The sequence below is a fragment of the Vipera berus genome, assembly GCF_964194415.1.
Source record: "Vipera berus genome assembly, chromosome: 1".
Classification (NCBI taxonomy): Eukaryota; Metazoa; Chordata; class Lepidosauria; order Squamata; family Viperidae; genus Vipera; species Vipera berus.
In genome coordinates this window covers 313,827,815-313,855,344 of record NC_138202.1, presented here as the reverse complement: position 1 = coordinate 313,855,344, position 27,530 = coordinate 313,827,815, and the positions used below count along the sequence as shown (strand labels likewise).

Sequence of the window (27,530 nt, the reverse complement as noted above, 5' to 3'; positions counted from 1 at the left end):
TATTTAAAACATTTATATAATTACCCATCTTATACCAAATTCTGAGTGACTCCCAATCTTTGACAACAGTTTTCTCCTTAAATTAGCCATTCCCTCTCTAGCAACTTTTTTTTAAAAAAATAGCAAAAGATTTCATATTGGAAGTATACAAATTCAGGGAAAAATTCAGTAAAACCTAGGTTCCCTGAATTCATATGGACTATGAATAGCAACGCAGTTTCTCCCATCTAAATTATGTAGCAGTAAGGATGGTGATAATTCTGTTTTTTGATAAATTGTTGAAGCAGTAGCAATTTTGTTTCATATGTAATCTGATGAGAAAATACATTTATTATTTATGAACGTCAATCAAAATGCATGCTAAAAAGAATTCAAGGTTCTAGAAGCAAACTACTGTAGTATGTGAGATATAACCTTTCTTGACATCTTCTGTGTATTTGACAGACATAGTAAAGTACTGTGTTATATTACAATAAACTACTGAGTTACCTCAATAATTTGCAATACATAAAATTGAATGAATGAATGAATAAATGAGTTTGCCTTGTTGTGTAAAGTGTCTTTCAGTGACTTACCTTCATGCTGAATTTACTAGAAGTCCTGCCCTGCCATTTTAAATGCCAAACTCTAATGTCTTCTTCTAGATCAGGAGTGTCAAACTGGTGGCCCGTGGGCCGGATGCATCGTGTTCAGGCGACACCCACCCTGGCTCTGTGAAGACAGAAAAGTCACGATATGTCATGATATGTCACTTGACGCTATCGAATTTAGTACCCGTGTTCTAGATGAATGTATGTATGATTAGGTATATTTGCCATTTGTTGGAAACATTAGAATTGTTCTGTGTTTGATTTCATTAATCTTAAGCAGAAAAGAAGAAACAGACAAAGATCCTGGAGGAAATGAAAAGCCAGACTGAAAAAAAGGAAAGAAAATGCTAGGGCTGTTGATATATCCATAATACATCACTTTCAAAATGGAACACATATAGTGTTGATTTGTATACAATGACTTCCTCCCCAACTCACATATTTAATTAATCAGACATTGGAGATATCTCTCTTTTAGATTAATAAGGTTCTGCATTGTATCAGTCTTTTTTTTTTACTCTGCGTTAGATGAAATGGGTACCAGCTTATACAAATTGATGTTAGATTTGTTTATTTGTTATCATATATGTATAGCTGCCCATCTCACATGAAAGTGACTCTGGGCAGTGCATAGGACTTAGTTAAAAAACAATAAATATATAAAACAAGCAATTTAAAATAAGTCTAAATACTTGAGAAGATTACATTTTAGTCACTAAATTTAAAATCAAGTAATGCTATTGTCAAACAATGATAAATACACACTTCTTGACCCAAAGATGCAAATTGAGTACATTTTTTTATAAGTGTAGATAAGAATGACTTCATACAACTAACAAATCAAAGAGTTTCAGAATTAGTAATGCCGCATGCTGTTGCTAAACAATGTAGGGTAACTAATGAGGCCCTACCAATACCCCACATTGCTTCCATCTCCACTCCACTTTTTGGCCTGTAGGGATTTCACAAGATTTGCAGCATTGTTGTAACAAGTATTTCAAATTTAACTTCTGTTTTACTGGCTTTCTAGAAGTGCATAAATACCCTTTTTCCTTGACATTGTGAATGGCATCATTACAGTTCTCTCATTAGCATCATAATGACTCTAAAGGAATAGTAAGTGAAAATGGAATAGTTGTGAAAATGGAAGAGTTGAGAAAATGGAATAGTACTGCAAAATAGTCTATCACGCCAACAGAACTACACACATGCAATGAAATTTTAACCTTAAGGCTGCTTAGTTGCCTCTGGGTGTGCTCTTAATGCATTCAGTTGGCTGGCAACTTATAGCCTAAAAATTATAAGATGAATTCAATTCTTACTTCATCTAGGCTTCAATATCACTGAAGTCAAGACAAAAATTTGCAAACAGTTATCAGCAGAATTATAGTAAAACTTGAAGCTTGCAAATATGCAAAAAATATTTCAGAATAAAAATTGAGGAGGTGGGAATGATCCTTTCCCCAATAGATGGGGAAGGAAAAAAAATAACAAAATGGAGGCTTGCAGAAGTGGATAGCTGGATAAGAATAGATATGTAAAGAAAAACAAAAAAGTATAAACCTTGTGGCATTTTGTAATTGAAAAGTTTTGTAAGATAGCTCATACACTTTTTTGGCCTTAACAAAGCAAGATTTTTTGTATAGTATAGTTACATTACTGAATAATTGTTATATTTATGTTAATATCACCAGATAATAGCACTGGGTGAGATCATCTGTCACTGGGTTAAAGTATCTGTAATAGGCTGATGATACCCAACTCTATATTTCCACCCTTGATCATCCAAGTGATACTGTTGCTGCTGTCTTGTGGTGCCTGGAGGCTGTGGGGGTAAATGGGGGACAACAGACTTTGACTGATCCCTGGCAAGACCATCTGCCTTTAGGTTCATGGATCTTCAAGATCCGGGATTTTGGCATCTTTAATGCATGATGGGTGGTGGTGGTGGTAGTAATGCAGACAGATCCAATCTACAATTTGGGGGTTCTCCTGGACACATAACTCCTGCTTGAAGACCAAGTGGAAGTCATGGCTAGGAAAGCCTTTGCGCAACTTCAGGTTGTGTGCCAGTTGTAGCCTTTCCTAGATCAGGAGTCCCTGTACTCGGTCATTCAAGCCCTAGTCATCTTGTGGTTGGACTATTGCAACACACTCTACATGGGGTTACCCCTGAAGACTGTTCTGAAGCTACAGCTGGTGCAGAGTGCAGCAGCACCGGCAGTTTGTGCAGCCCCAAAGATAGTATGGATGGGTTTTATATTGTAACTTTTTGGCTTGCTAACCCTATTATCATTAGTATGGAAGTCCCCAAATGCTCCTCTATTGTGGAAATTTAGTCTAAGTTCTCAAGGAGAAGATTGATTTTCTGTAATCAAGGATACAGCAACAAAATTACAGAAATATCCCATTATTCAAACAAGTGCAGTAAAGGTAGTATCCTTCCCACAATATATCAGGCACAATGTTTACAAGAAATTTTGGGTGTAGATTCAGGTTTGTCAGAATTGACAATTTCCTACAGTTGAGTGGTTCTTGGTCACAGCCGTTATGTCATGGTGATGTGAAAATGATGGGACATTGTGTAAATGATATAATTATTTACTTTGAATCATTTAATTTGAATTCATTCTGCTAGCTTCCTTTGACCTGTAGAATATGCATTGAGGTAACTTTAACCATTCATTTTGGCAATTAAGAGAGATAGACACACATTAGCCAGTGAATCAAGTTATGGTCCTCCAATGCACAAGAGTAAGTGTAGCCTCTTTTGATTGTTGACTGAAATGGCAAGATGGTCTGCAGGCATTTAAACACTATCCAGAGGAAATGTGTAATGTCCCTCATTTGTAACAGTCATTCTTAGTCTTTCTTAGAAGAGGGTGAGGGCACTTCCTCATTTCCTCAAGAGACGATGGTGCTCCAGGTTGATAAAGTCTACAAAGAACTCACCTTGCTATCTTAAATGAATTGAAGTTTCCAGGACCAGGCAAATTATGCTGTAGCACGTTAAAGGAGCTGGCAGAATTTATTTCAGAAGAAATGATTGTTATCTCCAAGGAACTAGTATAAGGGCAAACATAGTTCCAATATTTAAAAGGGATGAGGTTTGGGGAAATTAAAGAGCTATTTGTTTAATGGCTGTCCTAGAATAAATTGTGAAGCCATATTTCTGTGAATTCTTGGGAAACAGTAACACTATCACTAGGGGCCAGGATGGGTTTGTGAAGATCAAGCCATATCAGTTATATTTTCTTTTATTATGACAGAGCAATTAGTTTACTAGACTAAGTGAATGCTATAGATAATTTGATTTTAGTACAGTACTTGAAAAGTTCAGGTATGATATCCCTGTGGATAAAATGGATAAATGTGGAATAAAAGAAACTTGGCCCAGCATATTGGCAATTTGTTGAACAACCACACCCAAGGGGTGCTATTACTTCACTGCTCTGGAAGAAACTTATCAAGTGGGGTCCATGGGATTCCATCATCATCTGAATGATATTTAACATCTTATAAATAACTTAAAAAGACAGGGAGGGAAGTTGTAGTCTAATATACAGATGACACCAAATTAGAGAGATTGGCTACTAACTTAGAATACAAAATTACAATTTAAAATGAGCTCAGTTGGCAAGATTTCAAAAAAGTGGTTTGCCATTGCCTTCTTCCTGGGGCTGAGAGAGAGTGACTGGCCCAAGCTGGTTCAGCTGATTTCATGCCTAAGATGGGACTCGAACTCACAGACTCCTGATTTCTAGTCAGATGCCTTTAATCAGTGCATCAGACTGGCTCTCTGACCATAACAGGATCAAAGAGGATGCAACAGTTAAAAGACCCAAAGCCATTTTGGGTTGAATTAACAGAAGTATTGTTTCTAGATAGCAGAAAGTAGTATTTTTGTTGCAATTAAGCTGATTAGACTATATTTGGGAGTACTGCACCCAGTTTTTGGAATCACACCTTAATAGAGATGTAGACAAGTTAGAATATATTCAAAGAATATATTGTCAGGATGAAAAAAGATTAGAAGCCAAGCTTTATGAGGAAAACTTAAAAGATACAGGCGTTTCTAATTGGCCAACGTTCTTATTAGGAAGAGATATGGTAGGGGTCTACAGATATCTGAAAGACTGTCCTATTTAAGAGGGGCAGGTCTCTTTTCTGTTGAGACTGAAGATTGGACTAAAAGATTTAAACAATCCCTGCCAACTCATCCATTCTTTGAATCCACCTTCCTTATTAATTTTGCCAGACAGATTGTAATTCTTAACACAATATCAGCTTTTGATTCTTTATTACCAGCACCCCTGCACTCTTTACTTTGGATAAAACGTGCCTTTTGGCAATCGTCAAATCTCTTCAAAATACTCAGGACGGAAAACAGAATTATTCTTGTTTCCTGAAGAGCAAGGCATAGAGCTGAGGAGACATCTGGCTTGTGTGCCAAGGAGTATGTGCATTACCGTAGAAAGCACATTGTAATGCGGGTTGCCTCTCCTTCTCAGAAATTCTCCTTCTCCCTCTCCTTCTCTTGCAATGGGATTGGATAGATGGCTTAGTGCCTGGCTCTGGCCCCGGAATCCCTGCTCCTGTTTAATATTCTGCTTGCTCCACTGATGTTGTGCTTGGCTCCTGTGGGATTGCAACTCACCGCTTGAAACCAGAGCCAATTTTCTGTCTTAATCTCAGTGTTTTGACTGGAGGCAGATCCAGTTCAACCCAATCGGAGCTGGTGGAAACAACTACCTAAGAGTCTCGCTCTGTTTCGCTCGGGGAGGGAAAGAAGAAGGAAGAAGGGGTGGGTGGGGGTGGGAAGAGAGAGAGAGAGAGAGAGAGAGAGAGAGAGAGAGAGAGAGAGAGAGAGGCAAAGAAAGGCAGGCCAACCAACCAGCCACACGTAAGAGACAAATATACAATGCCGTCTCTGGGATCGCTGTATCTGTAGAGAATAAAGTGATTCCTCTGCAGTTGGGTATATCTCTCAGATTGGTTTGTTGGTCTTTCTTTCTTTCTTTCTTTCTTTCTTTCTTTCTTTCTTTCTTTCTTTCTTTCTTTCTTTCTTTCTTTCTTTCTTTCTTTCTTTCTTTCTCTCTCTCTCTCTCTCTCTCTCTCTCTCTCTCTCTCTCTCTCTCTCTCTCTCTCTCTTTCTCTCTCTCTTTCTTTCTTTCTTTCGCGGTAGAGGAAATCTGAATTAAGAATCGGGAGCGGCAGCCAAAGGGCTTTTAGGCAGACGGTCAGTGAACGGGGAGAAAGGGTTGCCTTTCTTGGGGAAGGGCTGCCAGGATCCTTAACCATTCGGCTGGAAATAAGACGAGAGCCCGGGATTCAGCGGCGCTTACTTCTGCCACGAATCGCGGAGGAAGGGGTGGCCGGGTTCTCGGCTCGTCCTCCCCATTTAAGCAATAGGTGACAAGACAGGGTGCTGAAGGGCAAAATCGGCAGCGACGGAGACGTTCAGAGCCAGCGGCGCGAACCGACCGAGGCGATCGGCGTCGAGAGGGTGAGAGAGTGGGCGACGGGTGCAGAAGGCAAGCGAGAGCGGGAGGCACCGGCCCCTCGGGGTCGGAGGAGAAGGCCGAGGGCTCGGCGGAGATACCAAATGCCAGGTTGACTGCAGAGCGCGGGCACGCAATGGCCGCTGCCGGATGAGGGTACGCCAAGGCAGGGCGAGCTTGGCGGGAGCGCGGGGGGCGGGGGGGGGCAGGTAGGAAGGAAAGGCGGCGGCTGCCCGACCTGACCGGCCGCGCTCTCTTTGTCTCCGTTTGCAGATCGGAGGCGCCGCGATGACTCTGGTGCTGCCCCTGAGCAGCTTCTGCGAGCCCATTGTCTCTTCCGAAGGAGCCGGCCAGTTCCAGCCGCTGTGGGAAGCGCACTGTTGCAGTAAGAGCAGCCCCGCCTCGGATGCCGCCGCCGCCGCCGCCGCCGCCGCCGCCAGCAGCAGCAGCACCGCCCAGGGGCAGGCGCAACAGCCGCCGCCGCCGCCGCCGCCGCCGCAGGGCAGCGACGGCCGGACACCGGTTGGGCAGCCTCCGCCCTCAGGTAACGCTACAGGCCAGCTCGCTCTCCTCCCCGGCTTCTCCTGGAGCGCGGGGCAGCGAGTCTAGAATTACTCCGCCCGTTTTCCTGCCAACCTCCCGTCCTGGGAGATCGTCGGTGCTCAAGGTCTGACTGGCCAGAAATCCAGCAGGAAGCTTCCGTGACGGAAGGGGACGTGGGAACGAGTCCCGAGTCCAACATCTTAAGCGCCCCAGCATACTCGACTCGCTGGCTGTTGCTGGGTTCTGCTTTCATTTCTCTCCACAACCAATTTGTGAGATTTAGAGTGGGATTTTTTTTTTTTAGCTCCGGATTATTACTTGAGATTTAGGAAAGGCCTCAACTGATCCAAAATCTTTTCTGGTTCAGGATCGTAAAGCCGGCGAACAAAGTCAGCTTTCCACTAAGGGGCATTTCACCAGCAGAGCAAGAGGCAAGAGCCCTTCCTTCAGTTTGGCTGTTGCTTTCCCCCAGTTTCTGCTGCTCAGAGGAGAGCTTTGTCCAAACATGGGCATTTCATGCAGTTAACATAGTATGAGGTGAAAGGCAGGGGTGGGGCAGGGGGACTGATGAACCAAAAAGAGATGTTTTAGGATAAACTGCTCTATAGAAAATCTCTGTAAGGTCAAAGTTAATGCTTTTCTTTTGCAGAAGCTTTTACTTTAACTGACCCTTTGGTTGCTGTGAGCACCTAACATTGGGGGGGGGGTGATCTCTGTTCTTGTTGGCTGCTTTGTTTTCCATGTTCCAAAAGCAAAAGGGGGCCAAATCTGTGTGTTTGTGTATTTGGTGTGGCAATGATTGTGACTTGTGGTGGTGAATAATAATAATAATAATAATAATAATAATAATAATAATAATAATAATAATAATAATAATAATAATAATAATAGTAGTAGTAGTAGTAGTAGTAGTGGTAGTTGATGATGGTGATGTTGGAAGGGACCTTGGAGGTCTTCTAGTCCAACCTCCTGCTCAGGAAGGAAATCCTTTACCATTTCAGACAAATGGCTTCTAGTCTCTTCTTAAAAACTTCCAGTGTTGGAGCATTCACAACTTCTGGAGGCAGGTTGTTCCACTGATTAATTTTTCTGTCAGGAAATGATTCTAAATTAGATTTAGTGCAGGCAAAAGCTTCCTTTGCTGGTTCTCCTGTCGATGGATTGTCTCTCTAACATCCTCTTTGTCTTACTCCATTCAAGAGTAATAGTTCGATTTTTTTTTAAAAAAGGACTTTTTATAAGTTTCTCAAAGGTCCTTTCTTCATTGTTAGATTTTTCCGAGCACCAGTGGAAAAAATATGAGTAGGGTCTAACTCCTAAGCAAACTCAATTTCTAATCAGATCCTTGGTAGTAGTCAGTTTTTTAAAAAGAGAGCATTTTCCAACTTATTCTCTGCTATGTGACTGGTGCAGACAATCTTTGGAATTTACATAACATACCTATATTTAAAGAAAGAGTTGAGAGAAGAAGTGGAGGGGGTGTGTCTTTTGAGGTTAAACCTTATAAGCTGAGGGTGATATGATAAAATTAAGCGTGGATTGTGTCACATTAGACTGTCTGGTGGAGTTCCTTGTATGATACTCCATAAAAGGTGGACATTTTTGTTCCAAAATCAAACCAAAGCCACAGAACTAGATATCTAGCAGAATTATTAGCACATCTTCATTTTTTCCATTTTGAACTATTTTAGTTTTGTATGGCAGTACATTTAATGGCAAAAGCTCCCACTATAAGCTGAAATATGGACTGTTTGGACAAGACTGCTAAATTATCCTGATTTAAGAATATTTTTTTCTACATTACATTTTTTCTATACATTACACTCTTTCACCCCACTGAGATCCCACAGTTAGCCCCATTCCATGTCTGGATTTAGGATAAATCCTGGGATCTTTAGGGATGAAGTGTTGACTTCCTTCCAGAGGGAATTTTGAACTGATCTCAATGTGATGGTTTAGGGGAGTGTTTCTCCCTTCACTGCTTTGTGTTTGTGAGAAGAAAAATGAAATAGTTTATAGAGCAACCCTTAGCGTTATGTTAGATTGGAATTACTGAATTGAAATCTTCTTTAACCAGAGTTATCCAAAACAAACTGGAGCCACGTGGTTTCACATCCATGCAAATCAACTAATTTTAATTTAAATGAATGATGAATGTAACATGCATTGCTTTGCACTACACTAAAAGCAGAACCTTTCCTGTGAGGTGATCTCACGATGAATCGTTAAAGGTGCTTCCAAGTAAAGGCATCACGCAGAGATGCAATCATATTAGCTTTATTCAATGATAGATCAAAGAGAAAGAAATACTTGGCATGAAAGCATTCATGCCTGCATGTGAGAGAGAAATAAAATAAAAGCAAACAAGCTAGCATTACATAACTAAAACAGAAGAAGGACTAGGGGCTAGGAGTAGAGATAGAACTAGAATGAGAACGAGAGAATGAGAACAAAGAGCAGCCCCTCGTGCAGAGGTATTTATGGGGGGTCTTGGTCCCTCCCTGACCATAAAACTCTCTCGCCAATGGGGCTGTCGGGTCTGAGACCCTTGGCTCATCAGTGGAAGCAAAGAAGCCTCTTTGCCTCCATCTGATGACCCTTTTGGGGAACTGCCAATGGCTGGCACTAAACATCTAACAATTCCCCTTCTTGCCAGCCAATGACAGGGACCAGTGAATGTATGTGAGGGGTGAGCAGGTGTCATAGACATGCATAAAAAAACATTCAGAAGGCCAAACACAAACGCTTACACAGAAGGTTGTGCCGGTCAATGGGAACAGGCTTGGTAAACAGATCAGCTGTCTGGTCAGCTGTATTACAGTGCTCAACATGTATAAAACCCTTTTTGGTAAGCTGCCTGACATTTTTATAGCGTATGTCTATGTGGCGAGATCTAAGGCCTACTGCATAAGCGCCCAAGATTGCAATAGCGGCTGTGTTGTCCTCTAGAATTTGGATGGGCAGAGGGGGAGATGCCCAGATGCTTGTTATTAGCTCATTGAACCAAGTCAAATCATTGGCCGTGTCTGACAGGCTGGCATATTCAGCCTCGGCCGTGGAGCAAGAAATAAATTTTTGCTGCCTAACATGCCAATGTATTGGGCAGCCATTTAGCAATATGAGGAAACCAGAAGTGCTCCGTCTACTTTTGGTGTCTCCAGCCCAGTCTGCGTCTGAGTAAGCGGAGAGCTGGGCCGTCTTCCCCTTCTCTGGTTCTAGCATTAGGAGAGCATCAGCTGTGCCCTTGAGGTATCTAAGCACCCTTTTAACAGCAGTCCAGTGGAATTCCTTTGGGTGTTCCACGTGCCTGGACAATAGATTTACAGCTAAAGCTATGTCAGGTCTGCTCCAATTGCTGATGTATAGCAAGGAGCCAATCACAGATCTGTAAAGCGTGTTATCTGTGAACTCAGGACCGTCCTTATGGGTGTGGTTGTAAAAGTCGCTTTGCATTGGGCTATGCGTAGGATTAGATTCTGTCATTTTGCATTTGGCCAGTAATTCCTCTATCTTTTCTTTTTGAGATAGAGCGAACCCCCCCTTAGTGGCCAAAATATGCACACCCAAGTACTTGTCAACCCGCCCCAAAGACTTCAGAGTAAACTTTTCTTGCAGGGCCTTGGCAAATTCATCACACCCTTCCTTGTCAGGTCCTACATATAATAGGTCGTCCACATAAACTAACACCCGTTCTGTGGTACCCTTGGAATTGCATGTGAAAACACATTCATCTGCATGAGATGTGGTGAAACCAACTTGTTCTAAACTCTTTCTAAGACAGTCATACCATAATTTCCCTGACTGCTTGAGACCATATAACCCTTTGTGGAGCAACCATGTATTTCCCCCTTCTTGCTGGTAGCCAGGAGGAGCCCTCACGTAGATCTGCCGGTCCAAGTTGGCGTGGAGGTAAGCCGTCTGGATGTCAAATTGGAAGACTTCTTCTCCCAGAGCGGCTGCAGTCACGAGGCCGGCCTTGACACTCTCTGCGCGGACGGTTGGAGAGTACGTCTCGGCGTAGTCTTCCATATAGCGCTGAGCGAAGCCCTGGGCTACCAAACGGGCCTTATATAGGTAGAGGCCATTGGCAAGTGGTTTGGCCTTGTAAACCCACCTTGTGCCAATGACTTTCCTCTCCTTTGGTGATTGCTGGGGGGTGAAGACTTTGAGTTTCTTTAAGCTCTGCATCTCCTTCTCCATCGCGAGCTGCCATTTCTCCTGCTCTTTGATGGGCAGCTCCTGGATGTCAGAGAAGGATTTTGGGGTGACCACAACGCTGTTGACAGACGCGATGTGGCCAATGTCAATTCTCTTTGGCGGGACCCCTTTGTTGGACCGCTTTGACCTCCTTACCTTCTGCCACTCACTGCTCATTTCTTCTGTGGGTCTCCGAGGCGTCGCTGGGGGTGAAGACGGCGTGTCTTCCTCCATGGGACTGGACGCATCTTCGTCTTGTTCCTCACTTTCGTCGGTGGCAGGGTATGTGGTCGTCTCGGGTGATGTCGTGGTCGGTGTGCCTTTGCTGGGTCGGTTGGCATATGGGCTCAGATCATTCGAGTGGATCTGGGTCCAATTGGAGTCCTCTTCGAAAGAGGCAGATTGGGAAGTCACAGGCCTGCCCCCTTCTCCCAGGAAACGATAGGCCTTGGAGCCAGGAGCATAATCCAAGAACCTTAGTCTCTGGGAAACAGATCTCCCCTTCTTCCGCAGCTGCTTGGGGATGTGCACCCATGCGTAGGAACCAAACACACGCAAATGTGCCAGATTTGGTTTCCTACCGTGAACCAGGAAATATGGGGTCTGGTTCACAACACTGCTCCAGGTGCGGTTTAAGGTGTAATTGGCGTAATGGACCGCCTCTCCCCAGTATGATTCTGCGACATTAGCGTCTGCAATCAGACTACGCATCATGGTTTGCAGGATTCCATTTCTTTTCTCAGCTACACCATTTTGCGAAGGGGTGAATGGTGCAGTAAGAAAATGGCGGATGCCCTTACGCCTTACCCAGTCCTGGAACTTCTGAGACATGAACTCAGCCCCGCGATCGCTCTGCAATTGTGCGATCTTGGTCTTGTACTGGGTCTCTACAAAGTTGTACAGTGACTTTATGGCGTCAAAGGCTTCAGATTTTTCTGTGAGAGTATACACGTGGCCGTATCGTGAAAAATCATCAACGGCAGTGAGAAAATACTTTTTCTTTCCTAGGGATGGTGTGAAAGGCCCAACTAGGTCAACATGTACTAGTTGGTATGGGTAGTGAGCCTTACGCAATGACACCTTTGGGGTAGGAGCAGCCTTCCTCTTCGTTTTCTTGCAAATGGCACAGTCCAGAAACACGTCACAGTCCTTGAGCTGGACTCCCTCAGCAAAGTCTCCCATCTTTTTAACTACAGGGAAGCTTGCATGTCCTAGCCTTCTGTGCAGGAGGTGGGCACACTTATCATGAAGCCGCTTCCCCACTGACACCCTCTTGGCTCTAGTTGCTTTGAGTGGTGCTGTAGGTGCCTGCTGAGATTCAGGCTCCTTGCCCACACTGCCCTTGGAAAGCCTTGGGGCAGGCTGTGGTGGCTTGGGAGAAAAATATGGTAAGCCATTTATGATGGTAATATTTCCAATGATCTTCTGGTTCCGGGTGACATGACCTCCCCCCTTGTGAAATAAAACTTCTACTTTGTCATCGTCACACAATTTGGTAATGCTTAATAGGTTGTTGGCTATGGAGGGGGGCGTGTAAAACACCTTCAACTTTTCCAAGTCCAGGTACAGAAACAAACCCCTCCCCAACAACTAAAGCAGTATCTCCATTTGCCACTTTGACAGATGAGTTAATTTTCTTTAACCTTTTAAAACCTTGACTCATATTGGTAATGTGAGAAGAAGCTCCAGAGTCCAGTAACCATAAGTCAGTGGAGCTATTAGCCTTTGTTGTGGGGGTGAGGGAACAAGTATGCAGAAAATTTCCCTTGCCCCTGCCACACCCCCTTCCTTGCCCCTTGCCCCTTACTTGATTGGGACCACGTTTAGGGGCTTGATGTTGATGGGGGCAGTCTTTCTTGAGGTGCTCCTCAGAGCCACAGATGAAACACTTAAGTAGAGCATTAATTTGCTCTGAGTTGTGGCGCCCCCTTCTGGCTTGCTGAGTGGTGACTCTGGCGTATTCTCCAGCGTCCCGTCTCCTCCTATCCTCTTCGATGAGTCTCCCTGTGAGGTAGGACAGATTTATGTCTTCCCTCTTGACCGCTTCGAGTGAAACAATGAAATTGCTCCAACTCCTGTCTAGGGAAGCAAAAATGATCGCGACCATGTTCACATCAGATACAGGAAAATCTCTGGACATCAATTCTGCCCTGAGTGCCTTTAATTTTGCAAGATGTTCAGGCATGCTGGCACCAAACCTCAGTCTGGTTGAATAAAGCTCAGTTGTATGTCTGGTGATGGAACCAATGGTATCGCTGTTGAATAAATTGTATAGTAGCTGCCAAACTTGAGCAGCTCTGAGTCCTGCTGGGATGCTGGAGAATAAGTTATTATCCAGCGAACTGAGCAAAGCAGAGTAAGCTTGCAAATGTCGCCATTCTTCTTGACGTCCCCATGGGGGAGGGGGTGGTTTCTGAACCATTTGTAGAGTCCCATTCTTTAAGAGATATACCTGTATATCTTTACTCCAACTATTGTAATTTTCTCCTCCCAGTTGTAGCTTTTTAAAGTCGCTTGGAAGATTTGCCGCTGGAAGAAAGTCCCTCCCAGAGCCATTTTCAAGGATCTCTGAAATGTCCATCGACATAAAAGGGAAAGGGAAAGGGGTCCCTCTAGTGGTCGAGGAGGGAATTTTTTCTTGATTATTTAGTAACTCCAAATGGGCGTGCCCGGAAACCATGTGATCCGGGGGAGGGCGTTGTTCAGGATTTTTCCCTTCTTCCCATGAGGCATTGGGGGGGCGGAGCCCAGATTTGCCAGCCAGCATTTGGTTTCTTGCCACATGCTGCAATGATTCCTCCTGAGAATTGCAAGCACATGGATTGCCTGATTTCCCTTGAGAAGCCCATCGCTGGTCCTGAAGACCTGAAGAGAAGGTGGGAGGCCACGGGGGATGATTGTTGGGAGGCTGCAGGCTGGATCCCCCCTGGCAGTTGGGCCCTGGGGAGAGGATGGGAGGCCTTGGAGGGGGGGTGGCTACCCCCAACATCTTTTTGGGCCCCAGGGCAGTAGTTAGGAGCTGGATGGCGGCTTGAATGGCTGCAGCATTTGTTTGAGTCTCTGCTGGATAGACCTCATTGTCATCATTGGACTTTAGGCTTTGTGGTGGGGAGAACTCAGGAATTTGCATGCTGCTTTGGCCGGATGCCAGGGATTGCATGCTATTTCGGCTGGATGCCAGGGATTGCTGGCTTTCCAGGCTTAAAAAAGGCTTGTCTTTGTTAGACCGTGTGGGGTTACTGGGGGCCGCCATCTTGTTTCCTGTGCCAGACCATGTGGGCGGAGCCATCTTGTTTCCGCTTGCCCCCGGAAGCTGTAGCTCACAGCTGGGCGGGAGGGTTCGCGCCAAAAGCCCTGGGGTCCCGGGGTCACTAAGGGTGGCGGGCGCCATATTTGGAAGCCTCGTGGTCGTTAGGGAAAGGTTCACCAGGGGTTCTGAGGCTTTCTGAGCTGTTTCCCGGGCTGCCTCCCCCCTCCACTGCATTGCAAAGATCTCTTTAAGCAGCTCTTCACATTCCTGTGCAGTCAGCTTACTCACGCGGCGTTTGGTTTCAGCCAGGTCCGTCTCTGCAGCATCTGAGCAGTCTTGGGCAGTCTGCAAGCCTTCTATGCTCTCTTCTGTGGCGTTCAGTTGTAAAGAGACATGTGAAGGGGTCCTAGACGCTCTGCTGGATCCTCTGACAGGATGAAGGTTATTTGTGCTCTCATCTGCAGCTGAGATTGCATCAGGGACTGAAGACTTGGATGTAGGCAGGGATGCCGTCTTTGATCGATGACTTCTGGTCACGATAGGAGAAGTCCTGCCATCTGTTATAAATGGATTTGAGCCGGGTCTTCCAGACATCTTGTTGTATAGATCCTGGCTGGCTTGGAAGCATTCCTTTAAACCATCCTCTGCTACCAACTTGTGAGGTGATCTCACGATGAATCGTTAAAGGTGCTTCGAAGTAAAGGCATCACGCAGAGATGCAATCATATTAGCTTTATTCAATGATAGATCAAAGAGAAAGAAATACTTGGCATGAAAGCATTCATGCCTGCATGTGAGAGAGAAATAAAATAAAAGCAAACAAGCTAGCATTACATAACTAAAACAGAAGAAGGACTAGGGGCTAGGAGTAGAGATAGAACTAGAATGAGAACGAGAGAATGAGAACAAAGAGCAGCCCCTCGTGCAGAGGTATTTATGGGGGGTCTTGGTCCCTCCCTGACCATAAAACTCTCTCGCCAATGGGGCTGTCGGGTCTGAGACCCTTGGCTCATCAGTGGAAGCAAAGAAGCCTCTTTGCCTCCATCTGATGACCCTTTTGGGGAACTGCCAATGGCTGGCACTAAACATCTAACATTTCCTATGCCTTTACAATAAGGAGGAAAACAGACAAAGCTGAAGCTTATCACGATTTATTCCTGATCACTTGACTATGGTTCAGATGTATGTGTAGAAGAGCCTTTTTCTATAAAAGGCCATTGACCCATGAGGAGAATCACTGGGGGAGGGTGCTTCAAGGTTTGATGAATGAAGTGAGAGCTGCTGGTATATGAACCCAGTGCCAAAATTAGAGCTTTCTGCCTTGCAAGTTTGCATAGTTCTCTTGCTTTCTGTTTCTGCACATTAAATTAGAGCATAGAGTGCATGCAGTCACCTAGATGCAGATTTCCCATCCTGAGCTTAAGTGAATTGGAAGCCTCGCAGGTTATTTCCTACCTCTAATTTCAATTATATATGAGCATACTATAGTTGCTTTATGATTCTACACATGCTTAAAGATGCCTTATGTTGAATTTAGCTTTAGAAGCATGTTACAAAAGACCTCTAGGAAAGAAGGCTGAAATTAAAAATCCATATTAATAAAAGTGAAAACAAACTGGATAGTGATCTATGAGGCTTTCCCCCTCCCTCCAATGTTGGTGATGGTTTAAATGTTTTAATATTTTCTTTGTCGTACTACAAACAGTTTTAGTTGCCAAAACAATATTTTAGACATAAATAATTATATATGACTTATTCCAACTTTGATACTTAGCACCAAAAATGATAATGGGGTTAAGTCCCTCAATACCCACTTTGAAAATGAAGTTTGTGCCCACTTCATTTGTATAGCTTTTATTTCAAGTTTAAAGTAGCATAGGGGAAAATGCAATGATTCCCAAACAGGTGCCCATATTAAATGCTAGTAATAATTAAAATTTTACTCTCTGTGGTAGCACACTGATTGAAATACCATGGCCCAGACTAAATTATGGTATCCATCGGTCTCTAAAGAGTTCAGAGTAATTACGTTTTGGTTACCTGTTCCAAATCACTTCCTTTATATTGAATTTAAAGAACATTTCAAATTGGTTTAGAGCAAATTATGCATATTTGATACACAAATTACAAATAGGATTTGTAATAAGGATATTGTTCCTTCTTGTCAGAAGGGATCATACAAATCTACTTTATCTTCTGTAATAAGAGAGTTGTGAAAGAGATAAAAAATTGGAAAAATAAAAAAAAATCCATGCACTTGAGATAGTAACAGTGGCATCTTCCATTTGTCCATCACATTTCAGGGGTAATTATTCATTAGAAGGTTGGCCAATGAGAAATCAGGTTCTACTGGCAGTATTTCATGAAATGCAGTCATGTGGCTTTTGGAGTGGGGTGGGGGAGCATAAAATACTGTGCAACACCCTTTGTGGTATGAGGGAAGGCTGCTTGTGGAGATGGAAGTTGGCTGCAGAGTTTGGTGGGGAAAATCTACTCTGGTGCTTTCAAGGACCAAATAAGGTAGGATCTAGACCAAATAGAGGTTTTAGGTCACAAATAAGATATGATAGCTTTCATATGATATTGTTGTTGTTAGTTGTGAAGTCGTGTCCGACCCCTCGCGAGCCCATGGACAATGTTCCTCCAGGCCTTCCTGTCCTCTACCATCTTCTGGAGTCCATTTAAGCTCACACCTACTGCTTCACTGATTCCATCCAACCACCTCATTCTCTGTCATCCCCTTCTTCTCTTGCCCTCAATCTTTCCCAGCATTAGGCTCTTCTCCAGTGAGTCCTTCCTTCTCATTAGGTGGCCAAAGTATTTGAGTTTCATCTTCAGGATCTGGCCTTCTAAAGAGCAGTCAGGGTTGATCTCCTCTAGGACTGCCCAGTTTGATCACCTTGCAGTCCAAGGGACTCGCAGGAGTCTTCTCCAGCACCATAGTTCAAAGTGATATGATATGATAGCATCCAAAAACCAATGGGAGGAGGTATTTCTAAAAAGTGGGAGAGTTACAAGCCACCACCTTGTTTTTCTTCCCTGGCTGCCTCAAACTCAGCAGGTTTTATGAAGTGGGAGTTCCCCTTCCACAGAGGAACTCTATGACTTTTGGCTTCCATAGAATTGTTATTTCTGATTAAATACTGGTTAAAGCATTTCTGGTTAAATCAATCTTGAAGACTGTAAGTAGCTACTGTTTACTAGCAATGTATTAAACCTTATTAGTCTTTTTAAGATGGCATAATTGCTAATTCTAAAAAAAAAAGATTTCAGTGATGAAAGCTGCAGATATTTTTTCAGATGGGTTGGATGTGTGGGATAAAACTTCTTAAAGTCCAGCATGTAAACAATGTTTAAACTGTTGTGACAACTATGCTTAAATAAACAGATTTCTTTCTTAGAAATCTTTTGGAAAACCTTCCATTACCTCAGTTTATTTTTCGCATAAACTGTTATTAGATAGATAGATAGACAGACAGACAGACAGACAGACAGACAGACAGATTGATTCCTGTTTGGAGCATACAAGTATACATATATGACCAAAGCAGTAAAGATAAGCTGGAATATATTTTTTTATATTTTTTGCACTCATGATGTAACCTAGTTTGGGTAATGAAACATCTGCAAGAAAACAACCCAGCTCAGAGAACACCAAGGATCCCTCATTTCAACTCTGAGCTCCAATCTCCTTTATTGGTCTTTTGTACCTGTCAGATGCAGTTTACACCATATGTAATCTGTTTCCCACAGCACTACATCACAGAGGAAATCCAAACCCTATAGCACCATCTAAGATCACATATTTTAAAAGAAAGTATGTGGAAGAAGAAGATTTTCATCCACCACTCAGTAACTGTACACCCAAAGTAAGTTTCAAAAAGCTATTACTTCTGAAGTTGTATAACTATTTTTGCTTGAGTGCAATGCATTTCAGTTTCCATAAATAGTAATATGTTTTTGTAAAAAAAAAGTATGTCTGCTTTTTCTAAACTTGCAATCTGTTAATATGAACTGGTCAATTCTTTTATTTTCTTTATTGCTATCAATTCTGTTTTAGTGAAGAAAATTTGGACTGTGCAATTCTTTTGTATAACTCAGAAATTAATAGAGCCTTGGCATCATGAGAATGTAATTTTTCCCTCTGCTATTTATTGAGCAAATGGTCTATGGTTTGTTGAGTATAGAATCCTTCTCACTCAAAATATTGAACCCACCTTCCATTGCATGTAAACGTATTTATTTATTAAACTTACATGCTGTCCATCTCACTTAGAGGGAACTCTAAGTAGTGTACAATCAATAAAAGATAAAATATTAAAGCATTAAAATAATAAATATTAACACTAAAATTGACTTAAAACTTAACAAAGATGGCAGGGCAGGGAGGAAGATGTACACGGGAGGAAGCAGGCATCAGAGATCAATTAGAGATGACCAATAATACTCGCTATGTTTCTATGTTATAGAAAGCAAGAACCTGGAAGGGTCCTGGTGTATCACGAATAAAAAAATATGAAGATGTATGCTCTTACCTGATTCTTCTTGCCCCAGAAATGGCTAAACAAACCATAGATGCTCTTTCCGTGATATGTTTACTATGATATATGGGCCAGAGCTGGAAATCATGGGTTGTTCTTAGATCACATTCTAGGTTTGTTTGGGATTCTCAAATCAGAATTTATAGTTGACACATCTGTCTTTCCAATGTTAGTTTACTATATTCTATCTGCTTTCATGTGACATATAAATGCAGTATCTTTTGCTAGCTCTGATTATTTTCAAGTTAGGTGACCAAGAATTAGGCATTTTGATTGAGATATCAAATTTGAAGCGAGCAATCTAATTCTAGACATCTAATAATAATTTTAAAAAATGGCATTTTACTGTCTTTTAGTAATAAAATAAAAGCTAACTTCTAGGCCAAGTTGTCTGGCCTATTCTAAAGAACTAGCCAAAGCTGAGCATGGTTATGTTTAACTTGCTCAAAAAAACTTCTGCTAGAGTGATGAGTAGCCACAGGGAATAAAGTCCGAACTTGAAGTACAACCTGCCAATATCTGAAAAAACTCATGTAAGTAAAATAAACACATAAAAAGTGAGGGAAAAATGTAGTTGAGGCTCAGATCATAAATGGCAGTCTTGATGTAATATAGCAGTAAGTTGCGCAGTTTTGGTTTGATGTAGTTAACCTCTTGATGTATAAGAGCCTTGGTGGAGCAGTGGGCTAATGCCTCCTTAAGTAACACCAGCTGCCTGCAATTAGTGCAGGTTCGCATCCCACCAGGCTCAAGGTTGACTCAGCCTTCCATCCTTCCGAGGTAGGTAAAATGAGGACCCAGATTGTTGGGTGCAATTAAGCTGACTTTGTAATAATGCCGCTTGGGGTGTGTGTGAAAGCCCTAATAAGCAGGCATATACATAGAATGAAGGCTACTGCTAAGCTTGTAAGCCGCCCTGAGTCTTCGGAGAAGGGCGGGATATAAATGGAATTTTTAAAAAAATGAGACTTGAGCAAGAGGCACATTGCTTTTAAAGTAAACAAGCATTGTATGAAAGTTTTCATTGAATGGCAAGTAAGAATCTGGCCCTGTGATCATATAAACCAGGGATGTCTGACCTTGGGAACTTTAAGACTTGTGGACTTCCAATTCTCAGAATTCCACAGCCAGCATCCTGTGTTGCCTGAGGAAGTTCCATAGCCTTCCAAAAGGGTGTTTGAGGGATGTAGTGGTGATAGAAAAGCCTTCTGCGATTTCTTCCATTCATATATTCAGCATCCATGTTAATAATGAGGATGGCAATCATAACCGAAACAATGAATGTTACAGCAACAATATCAACAGTGCAGTTCCTTTATACTTAACTCTGTATGGGGGAGGCAGCGTATGCGATTAAAAAAAAACCTACAGTGACATTAAAATTTGTTTCTGTTCCCCTGATTTTCTTTATTGGGATAGGTAGTAAAATTACTATCATTGTGTTAATTGTGTATAGATGCTAATTTAAAATAAAAGCAGAATTTCTGCAAAGAGGAAGCTTTATTTTATGGTTTTGCTTAGGAATCAGTGATACAGAGCATGTTTCTGGACTGAAAATTTTAATATTCAAGAGAGAACTAACATATGCATGGGGAGAGGGAGAGGGGGAGAGGGAGGGGGAGAGAGGGAGAGGAAGGGGGAGAGAGGGAGGGAGAGAGAGAAAGAGAGGGAGGGAGGGAGGGAAGGAGGGAGGGAGGGAGGGAGGGAGGGAGGGAGGGAGAGAGAGAGAGAGAGAGAGAGAGAGAGAGAGAGAGAGAGAGAGAGAGAGAGAGAGAGAGAGAGAGATATTCCCCAGAACAGCACTCTAGTACAATAGCATTTTACTGCATAGCTGTACAGATTCTCACCAGTTCTATTCTCCATTATGTCTTACTTCTTCTCATAAGTATCTCATTATGAAATTGGACACCAATTTAACAATCCTTGGGACTGATTTTTTCTCTTTCCAGCCTGTAATAATATAGATAAGGAGAACATTGCAAGGTTGTTATATTGCCTGGACATCTGGAAAGTCAAAATTCATTCACCAAGGAATGTTGGAATTCATGGTTCATTTAGACCATGACTTTTTTGTTAAGTAAGGTTGCTAAAAGTAATTGTGATTACTTTTATGGGAACTAGACAGAGACCAGTAGATAATTTTACCGCAAACATGAAACAGCCTACCAGATATTTATCAGTTTGTAACTATAAGCATAGTCATTTCAATTGAATCAGGTTTTGAAGTGAACTAGTAATTCTTTTTAAAATTACTTTACCTGATGCTGAAATTTTATGAGGTTTTTTTTAATATAGAAACGTGAATTAGAGTGTGTGCATGTACATGTTTGTAGTTAATCCTGATTCCTTATAATCTGCTATTTTTGTTGCTTTTCTAAAATTACAGTAGGTAATCATTAGTAGATTGCGTACCAAACCTACTAATAGTTTATTTATTTATTTATTAAATGTATATACTGCTGTATCTGACAAGACAACATTTTACAGCATAAATTAAAACAAGTATAAATTAAACCCACCATCAAGACATAGCACAAAGTATCAATAAACAACTAGGGCTCTGTTATAGTCAGTAAAATAATATCAAACTTCAACTGTCCTGCGTAACAGCTCCATCTTGAAAGTCTTATGGAAGGACATCAGATTTGGTGCCAGCCAGACCTCCAGGAGAAAGCTGTTCTTCCTAAAATTATTGTTCTTTTTCACATATTGTTCTATTTACTGGCACATTTCTGTTAAAAGAACTCTTCAAAGATGCATTGGAAATGAATTAGTAATCATTCAAGCACTGTGGTTTCTTTCAGTTGCTAGCTAAATTCAGTTTCCTTGATTTAGGAAGTCTTACTTTGGTGATAAGGTTGAATATACTCAACATTAAGCCTCACAGCTCCTGATGAGATTTGTGAGAGTTGAATAATAATGACAGTAAACAATAATGGAACCACTAACCATAATAATACAGGAATTTATTAAACTTGCATGCTGCCTCTTTAATAGGACAGCTCTGACTCTGGGCAGCTCACAGTGATCAAAGAAATTGGAATAAAATGAATAGAAAATAAAGATAAAAGATGATCTAACTCTCCTGAGTAAAAGAGAGTCAGCTGCCCAAATATTATATGATGCATGGATGGATAAAATCTCAGTGGCATGATTCAATTAATTAACACTGCACTCATTTTTTATTATTATTTCCTCTCTCGTTCATTTTAGACAATCTCTGTATTTGAGGAGCGGGCACATATTCTGTACATGTCTTTGGAAAAACTGAAGTACATTGACGACCCTGAAGTCTACCTAAGGAGATCTGTTCTCATAAATAATTTAATGAAAAGAATTCATGGAGAGATTATCATGCAAAACAACTGGTGTTTTCCTACATGCTCTTTTGGAGGTACTTCAAGTCAAGAGTGGTTCATGTCTCATGACTGTCCTTATAGGAAGCGTCTTCGGATGGCACGGGAGGACTGTGAAAAGATCCACACATGCTGTTTTTATCAAGAATGTGGCAGCCATTATTTAAGTCTACCATTACCTACTAATTCTGCAGTGGGGAATTCCACTGCTTCTGTGTCTTTACCAAGTTGTTCCCAACAAGTGGAATATGGTAGCAACAGTTCCCCAGTTTATAGGAGTGACGAACATATACATGCCAATGAAATTTTCATTACAAATGCTGGGCCACATGGTAATCAGGACAAGTCAATATTCAGTAATGAGAAAGGAGGCCATGATATGGATGGAGAACACGCTTCAGACTGGGAATCTTTGAAAAGTGATCATGCCATAGAATGTAAAAACAAATATTACAATTATTTTGAGATGAGTCATGATGACAAGAGCAACATGAATGAATCTTGGAAGAAGTGTTTACGAAAAAAGGAGTGTTTACCAGGTAGCAAAATTTGTTGCAGTAAAGGAAATAAAATATGAGCCATCTTCTGAATAATTTCAGTTTAGAAGCAAGCACAGTGTTGACATTATCAGAAAAAATCAGTCTGGATCAATTTTCTTATGCTTTTGTAGAACTGGTACAATTGTGTCCTAAGCTTCATGGATACTTTCAGTGACTGTGGAGCAGATTCTATCAAAGCGTATGTAAGGTCTGCATCATGAGCTATTTATAAATACATGGGATCCTGATATAGAGCACAGTTGCACTGTATACTTCCATTGCTAGAAGAACCAATAAACCAGATGGAAAAAATACAATTCCTTTCATGTATCCCTTTGGGAACCTAGCATGAATTAAGAGGAATCTTCTTTATGCTTATCAATTAATTATACATTTGATAAGCAGATTGTTACCAGCAAAAGGAAGAATACATTTTGCCCATCAAAATGGCTTTGAAAAAGACTGCATAGAAACAAAATGGAATAGGCCCACTTTATGGTCCAGAAGTGACATTATTCTAATGTATTTAAGTCTGGTTTTATTGATAGGGTACAATGCCCCCTTTTTATGGAGACTTCATTTGAAATGCTACATACAGTTCCAGCACATGTACAGTTTTCAGCTTAGCTGCAAGAATGAACAAGCCTTATAGTGGTTTATTGCTATAATGGTAGAGATTTTTTGGTGCCTTACTTTTAATCTTAATTTTTCCAGGGTGAAAATTAAGTTTAAGAAAACAGCTACAGCAGGGATGTAACCTAAACAGGAAAAAATAATAACAGGGTGGATCAAATATTATTAGAATTCTGTCTCCTTTGAAATACAAAGCTTGATTTCCTATTCAACTGCCGCTATTCATTCTTTTTGCTCAGTCGCTTTTTGATTTGCCATTTTAAAGAAAGGATTGAAGGAAAAAAAAACAATAGAGACGTGTCTCTTGTAAACAAGCATTAGCTCTTTGAATATTTCTATGGCAACTGTCGGTTGCTTTGATATTTTTTCCCCTTTTTCTTTCTAGTATAATGAAGTTCATGAACCAGTGGCATGCTTTATATTTTACTCTGTTTCATGTCATTTTCTCTTTTCAGAAAAATGTAAAGAGCATGTACTGGGTTTTCATATAATTGTAGGGTTTTTTATTTTGGAAAAAAGCACAATGTTAATAAATGATGTGGTGATATAAGATTTTTATCTGAAATGAATGTAAGAGTTTCAATCTTTTTTTAAAAATTATCTTGGAGAAAGAGGGGGGACAATCTTCAATTATTAGGATTATATTTGGATCGTTTCTGGAATTTGTCATTTTAAAATATTCTGTCTAAAATTCAAGATCTTTAATTCCAGATAGAGCACACAATGAATTTTGTTCCATTTAAATATAATTTTTATAGCTGAAGGAATCAATAAATGGGAATAATCATTACTACATGACACCATTTAAAGGTCTGGCTGAATTAGGAGCAATCATAATTTCAGAAAAGTAGTTCATTATTGCTGCATCATGCCCTTACTTTTTTTTTGCAGAAATGAATGAAAACCTTTCATTTGGATCCAACTTATGCTTTAATAGGATTAATTTAAAAACATTTAACCCTCTTAAAACTATTTACATTTTTCTCTACAGCTACATGAATTATTCAAACAATTATAAAATAATGTTGAGTTCCTAGGCCTTACCCTAGAACCTATAATTCCCGTTATTCTGTGTGAAAATCTTTGATGCAATTACGAAAAACATGAATTCTTGAATGGATTGCTGCTTCCTTTGTATAGAATATGCTTTGCATAGAGAAATCTTAGATTCTTTCCTTACATTTTCTTTAAGATATGAGGTGGTAAATTAAGAAAAAAGTCTTCTGCCAGAAAATTACTGTGAGTCAGGGTAGATAATACAGGGTTAAAATAATTTTCTTCCCTTCATTCAGCTTCTGATATGGAAGCAATTTAAATTGCAAATACTAGGATATGAAATATGTACTTTTTAACACTAGAAATTAGCTAAACTGCTATATTATTAAATGATACTAAGTGTATAGCTTCTTTCTAATCCCTTCACCATCATGATATGCAGAGTGTGGGTTCAAAACTACAGTAAACCATGGACTTAGAATGTTGTGTTAGACCAACTGAGTTTAGTATTGTATAAATCCAGTCAATTTGGCCAATAAGCTGTGTATTAGTGCAACATACATACACACACACAAAACCTGAAGCAACTACATATTTGATTGGATAAGAAGTAGCATTTTCTAGTAGAGTGACTTCAATATGTTTTTTTCCCCTTAAGACACACTATCTGTCTTAAATACTTGCTTAACCTTTTTACAACTATAGAAAGAGCATTCTAAATATCCAAAGAGAAAACATGAGAGTTAATTTTCACTAGAAGTACAGCTTTAAGTTCACTGCATCCTTGCCAGATAATTAGCAGTTTTAGAGTCTAAGAAACCTAATTTATAATTATTAGTATGTCCCTGTATCAGGAACCAAGCTTTTCCTAAAAGAATCTGGCAAGCAAGGAAGCTAGAGATTGGATTTGTGGGGCAGGAGTAGCTGTGTCAGAAAAGTCACGATGGTGTTTTTAAATGCATAGCCAAGGTCACCATCTTGATTTTTTTCCTCTTCCTGCAGACATCCCTGATTAAAGATTAGGATATCTCATAGCGCTATTCTGCTATTTTGCCAAATATAGAGGGAGGCTACTGAGCTAAAGCTCAGTTGCTTAAGATTCAACAAGAAGAGCTTATCTTCCTTGGCTTTACATCTGAGGACCAGGAAGCAATCAAATGAGGTATCTGGGAAACATTTCTGCTCTAATAGCGAGGAAAGGGCCCTGCAATACATTGTGTGGTCACTTTTCCTCAGCGTCATTTACGTAACATGAGGCTGCCTTCAACTTTTTTCTGTACTGAGGACGTGCAAAGATTTCTAGGGCTGGGGCATTCAATGTGGTATTGGAGGGCAGCATAGTAATGATCAGATCATATTGTGTCACCCATTGGATTCTCTCTTCCATATGCAAATGAATTGAGCCATATCATTTATTTGTACCGGGAAAATAAAATTTGCCCTATTAAAAAAATGGGAGCCACTAGAGATACTTGCAGAAAAGAGTTTTGTCTCCACGTGGGCTTTCCTCTTTATTTCCAACTAATTTTAAGTGGAGGAGGAATCATTGGACCATTCTATTTTCTTTTTCCTCCTCCTTAGTTTTCTATCTCCCTTCCCTCTGGTTTTTGTTCTGTATAAGAGAAAGAAAAACAGAGATAAAGTAATAGGAACATTCCCAACTTTTGTGACTGGCCATTTTGGCCAAGAGTCTGCTGTCTGTTTTCATGACATAAACAATCATCCACCCCCTTTCCCCAATAATAGATATACACTATGATGTGGCAGCAGCAGCAGAATGAGAGTAAATGAATCTGTGCAATGTGGACAATTTTAGAATCCACCTAGCTGCTGCAAAAAAGAGTCAGGGAAGCTCTCAGCCCCCGCTTTGCTTCCCCTTCCAGTTTCTCAAAGACTGAGTGAAAAAAAAATATAAGAAACCCACACATGCTTCAAATAATTACGATTCAGGGTGAGGGAGTTCCTTACCCAGATCCCATCAATTTCTACTAATTCTTCATTACACATGTGGCAACAAGGAGGTGGATTAAAAGCCAAAATAACTACAGGAATGGAATGCATAGAGAATGTTTTAAGCTTAGATATTTTTTTTACCGGACTTCTCTAGGACTTTGTCATCTTAGGAGAGACAGGAACTAGCTAACCATCTGGCTAGCAGTCTTGGATGGTGTTAATTTAACTTTCGGCAAGACTGTGTCTGCTATATCTAAATCCATTCCCCAGGGATCAGCTGATTGAGTCTACTCACACATTTTTAATGCTACTATGACACATAAAATGTCCCGTGTCTGAATTTTTAAGATTCACCCATGGTAGCCATTGTATTGCTATGTCACAGGTATATGTCATGTGGCCATAGGTCCTGTTTATAGAGAATTAAATATAAAATTGATATATGCCAAAATGGGAAATTTTACAAGGCTGACATTTACATTTTAAAAGGTTGTCCCACCTTTTTTTTCTCCAAGACAAAAGCATTTTTATTATTGCTATCAATATTAAATATAGGTCTCATTCATACAGTGTATGAGTAGGATCATTTAGTCATTTGTCCACATGGACCAATTTTTTAAAAAGTTGACTTTTCTTGTGTTAGATTCAGTTGAGAACAGAAAGATCTGTTCTTCCTTTTCCAATATATGTCAAACATTGAATGTTTTAAGCTTAGATATTTAGATATTTGTATACTAAGGTGATGTTGTAATAGTGTTTTTTTCTTGATATATATTTATTAAAATTCTAAAACATTTTCATTTAAAAATGTTTTTTTTTCTTTCTTTTTTTTGCCATCAAGAAAACATTTGAGCAAACATTTGAGCAAGTGAAATGTGACTGGTAAAGTTTTAATTGGTTAGATCAGCTAAAGACATCAAAGCCCTTTTTTTCCTAGAATGCTTTGTAATATTGTTTTGCTTTGTACAAGAATTGTATATTCTGAAAGCACATTCCTAAATATAAGCTGGACTTAATTTTGCTTTCCTAATTTGAACATTATTTATAAGAGTATTGTATTTTATCAGCTGTGCCCATTTTAAATTTACCAGCCAGGTGGTTCCGTCCCTCCTGAACTGAAGTTGCCTTGGAATCCCCAGGCTACTGTGAGGCTGAATTCCTGTTTTCGGTTTCAAGGAAAATATTTCTCATGTTTATAGTCTGTTTTAGTGAGGAGATACAGATGTATTGAATTAAATTAAGAGATTTCCTAGGAGACAACCTGTTCATTGAAACTTCCTAATAATGGAACATGGGAAAGCATTTTTGTGTAGTCTCTGGAAATCTTTAAGAGATTGAAAGATTCACTGAAATGGCTTAGAACAGTGTATCTCGACCTTGGAGTTGTAAGGAGTTGTAAGGCTTGGAGTTGTAAGGTTTGGAGTTGTAAGG

At 40.6% G+C, this 27,530-nt stretch overlaps 1 protein-coding gene across 4 annotated transcripts in view; it reads left to right on the top strand.

Annotated features, from left to right (window-relative positions):
• Window positions 1–27,267, top strand: part of SERTAD4 (SERTA domain containing 4) — a gene marked incomplete at its 5' end in the record, with an annotated part of 35,412 nt that extends 8,145 nt beyond the window's left edge. The window contains 4 exons of one of the 4 annotated variants that reach the window (XM_081323626.1): window positions 3,560–5,394; window positions 6,365–6,635; window positions 17,835–17,950; window positions 21,836–27,267. In XM_081323626.1, the coding sequence (XP_081179752.1) occupies window positions 6,380–6,635; window positions 17,835–17,950; window positions 21,836–22,555 (1,092 nt within the window). In that variant the 3' untranslated portion in view covers window positions 22,556–27,267. Of the gene's footprint in view, window positions 1–3,559; window positions 5,395–5,419; window positions 6,248–6,364; window positions 6,636–17,834; window positions 17,951–21,835 lie in introns of those variants that run through there. The other 3 variants (XM_081323625.1, XM_081323624.1, XM_081323623.1) reach the window with 3 other exon arrangements.
• Between the last annotated feature and the right edge of the window lie 263 nt (window positions 27,268–27,530).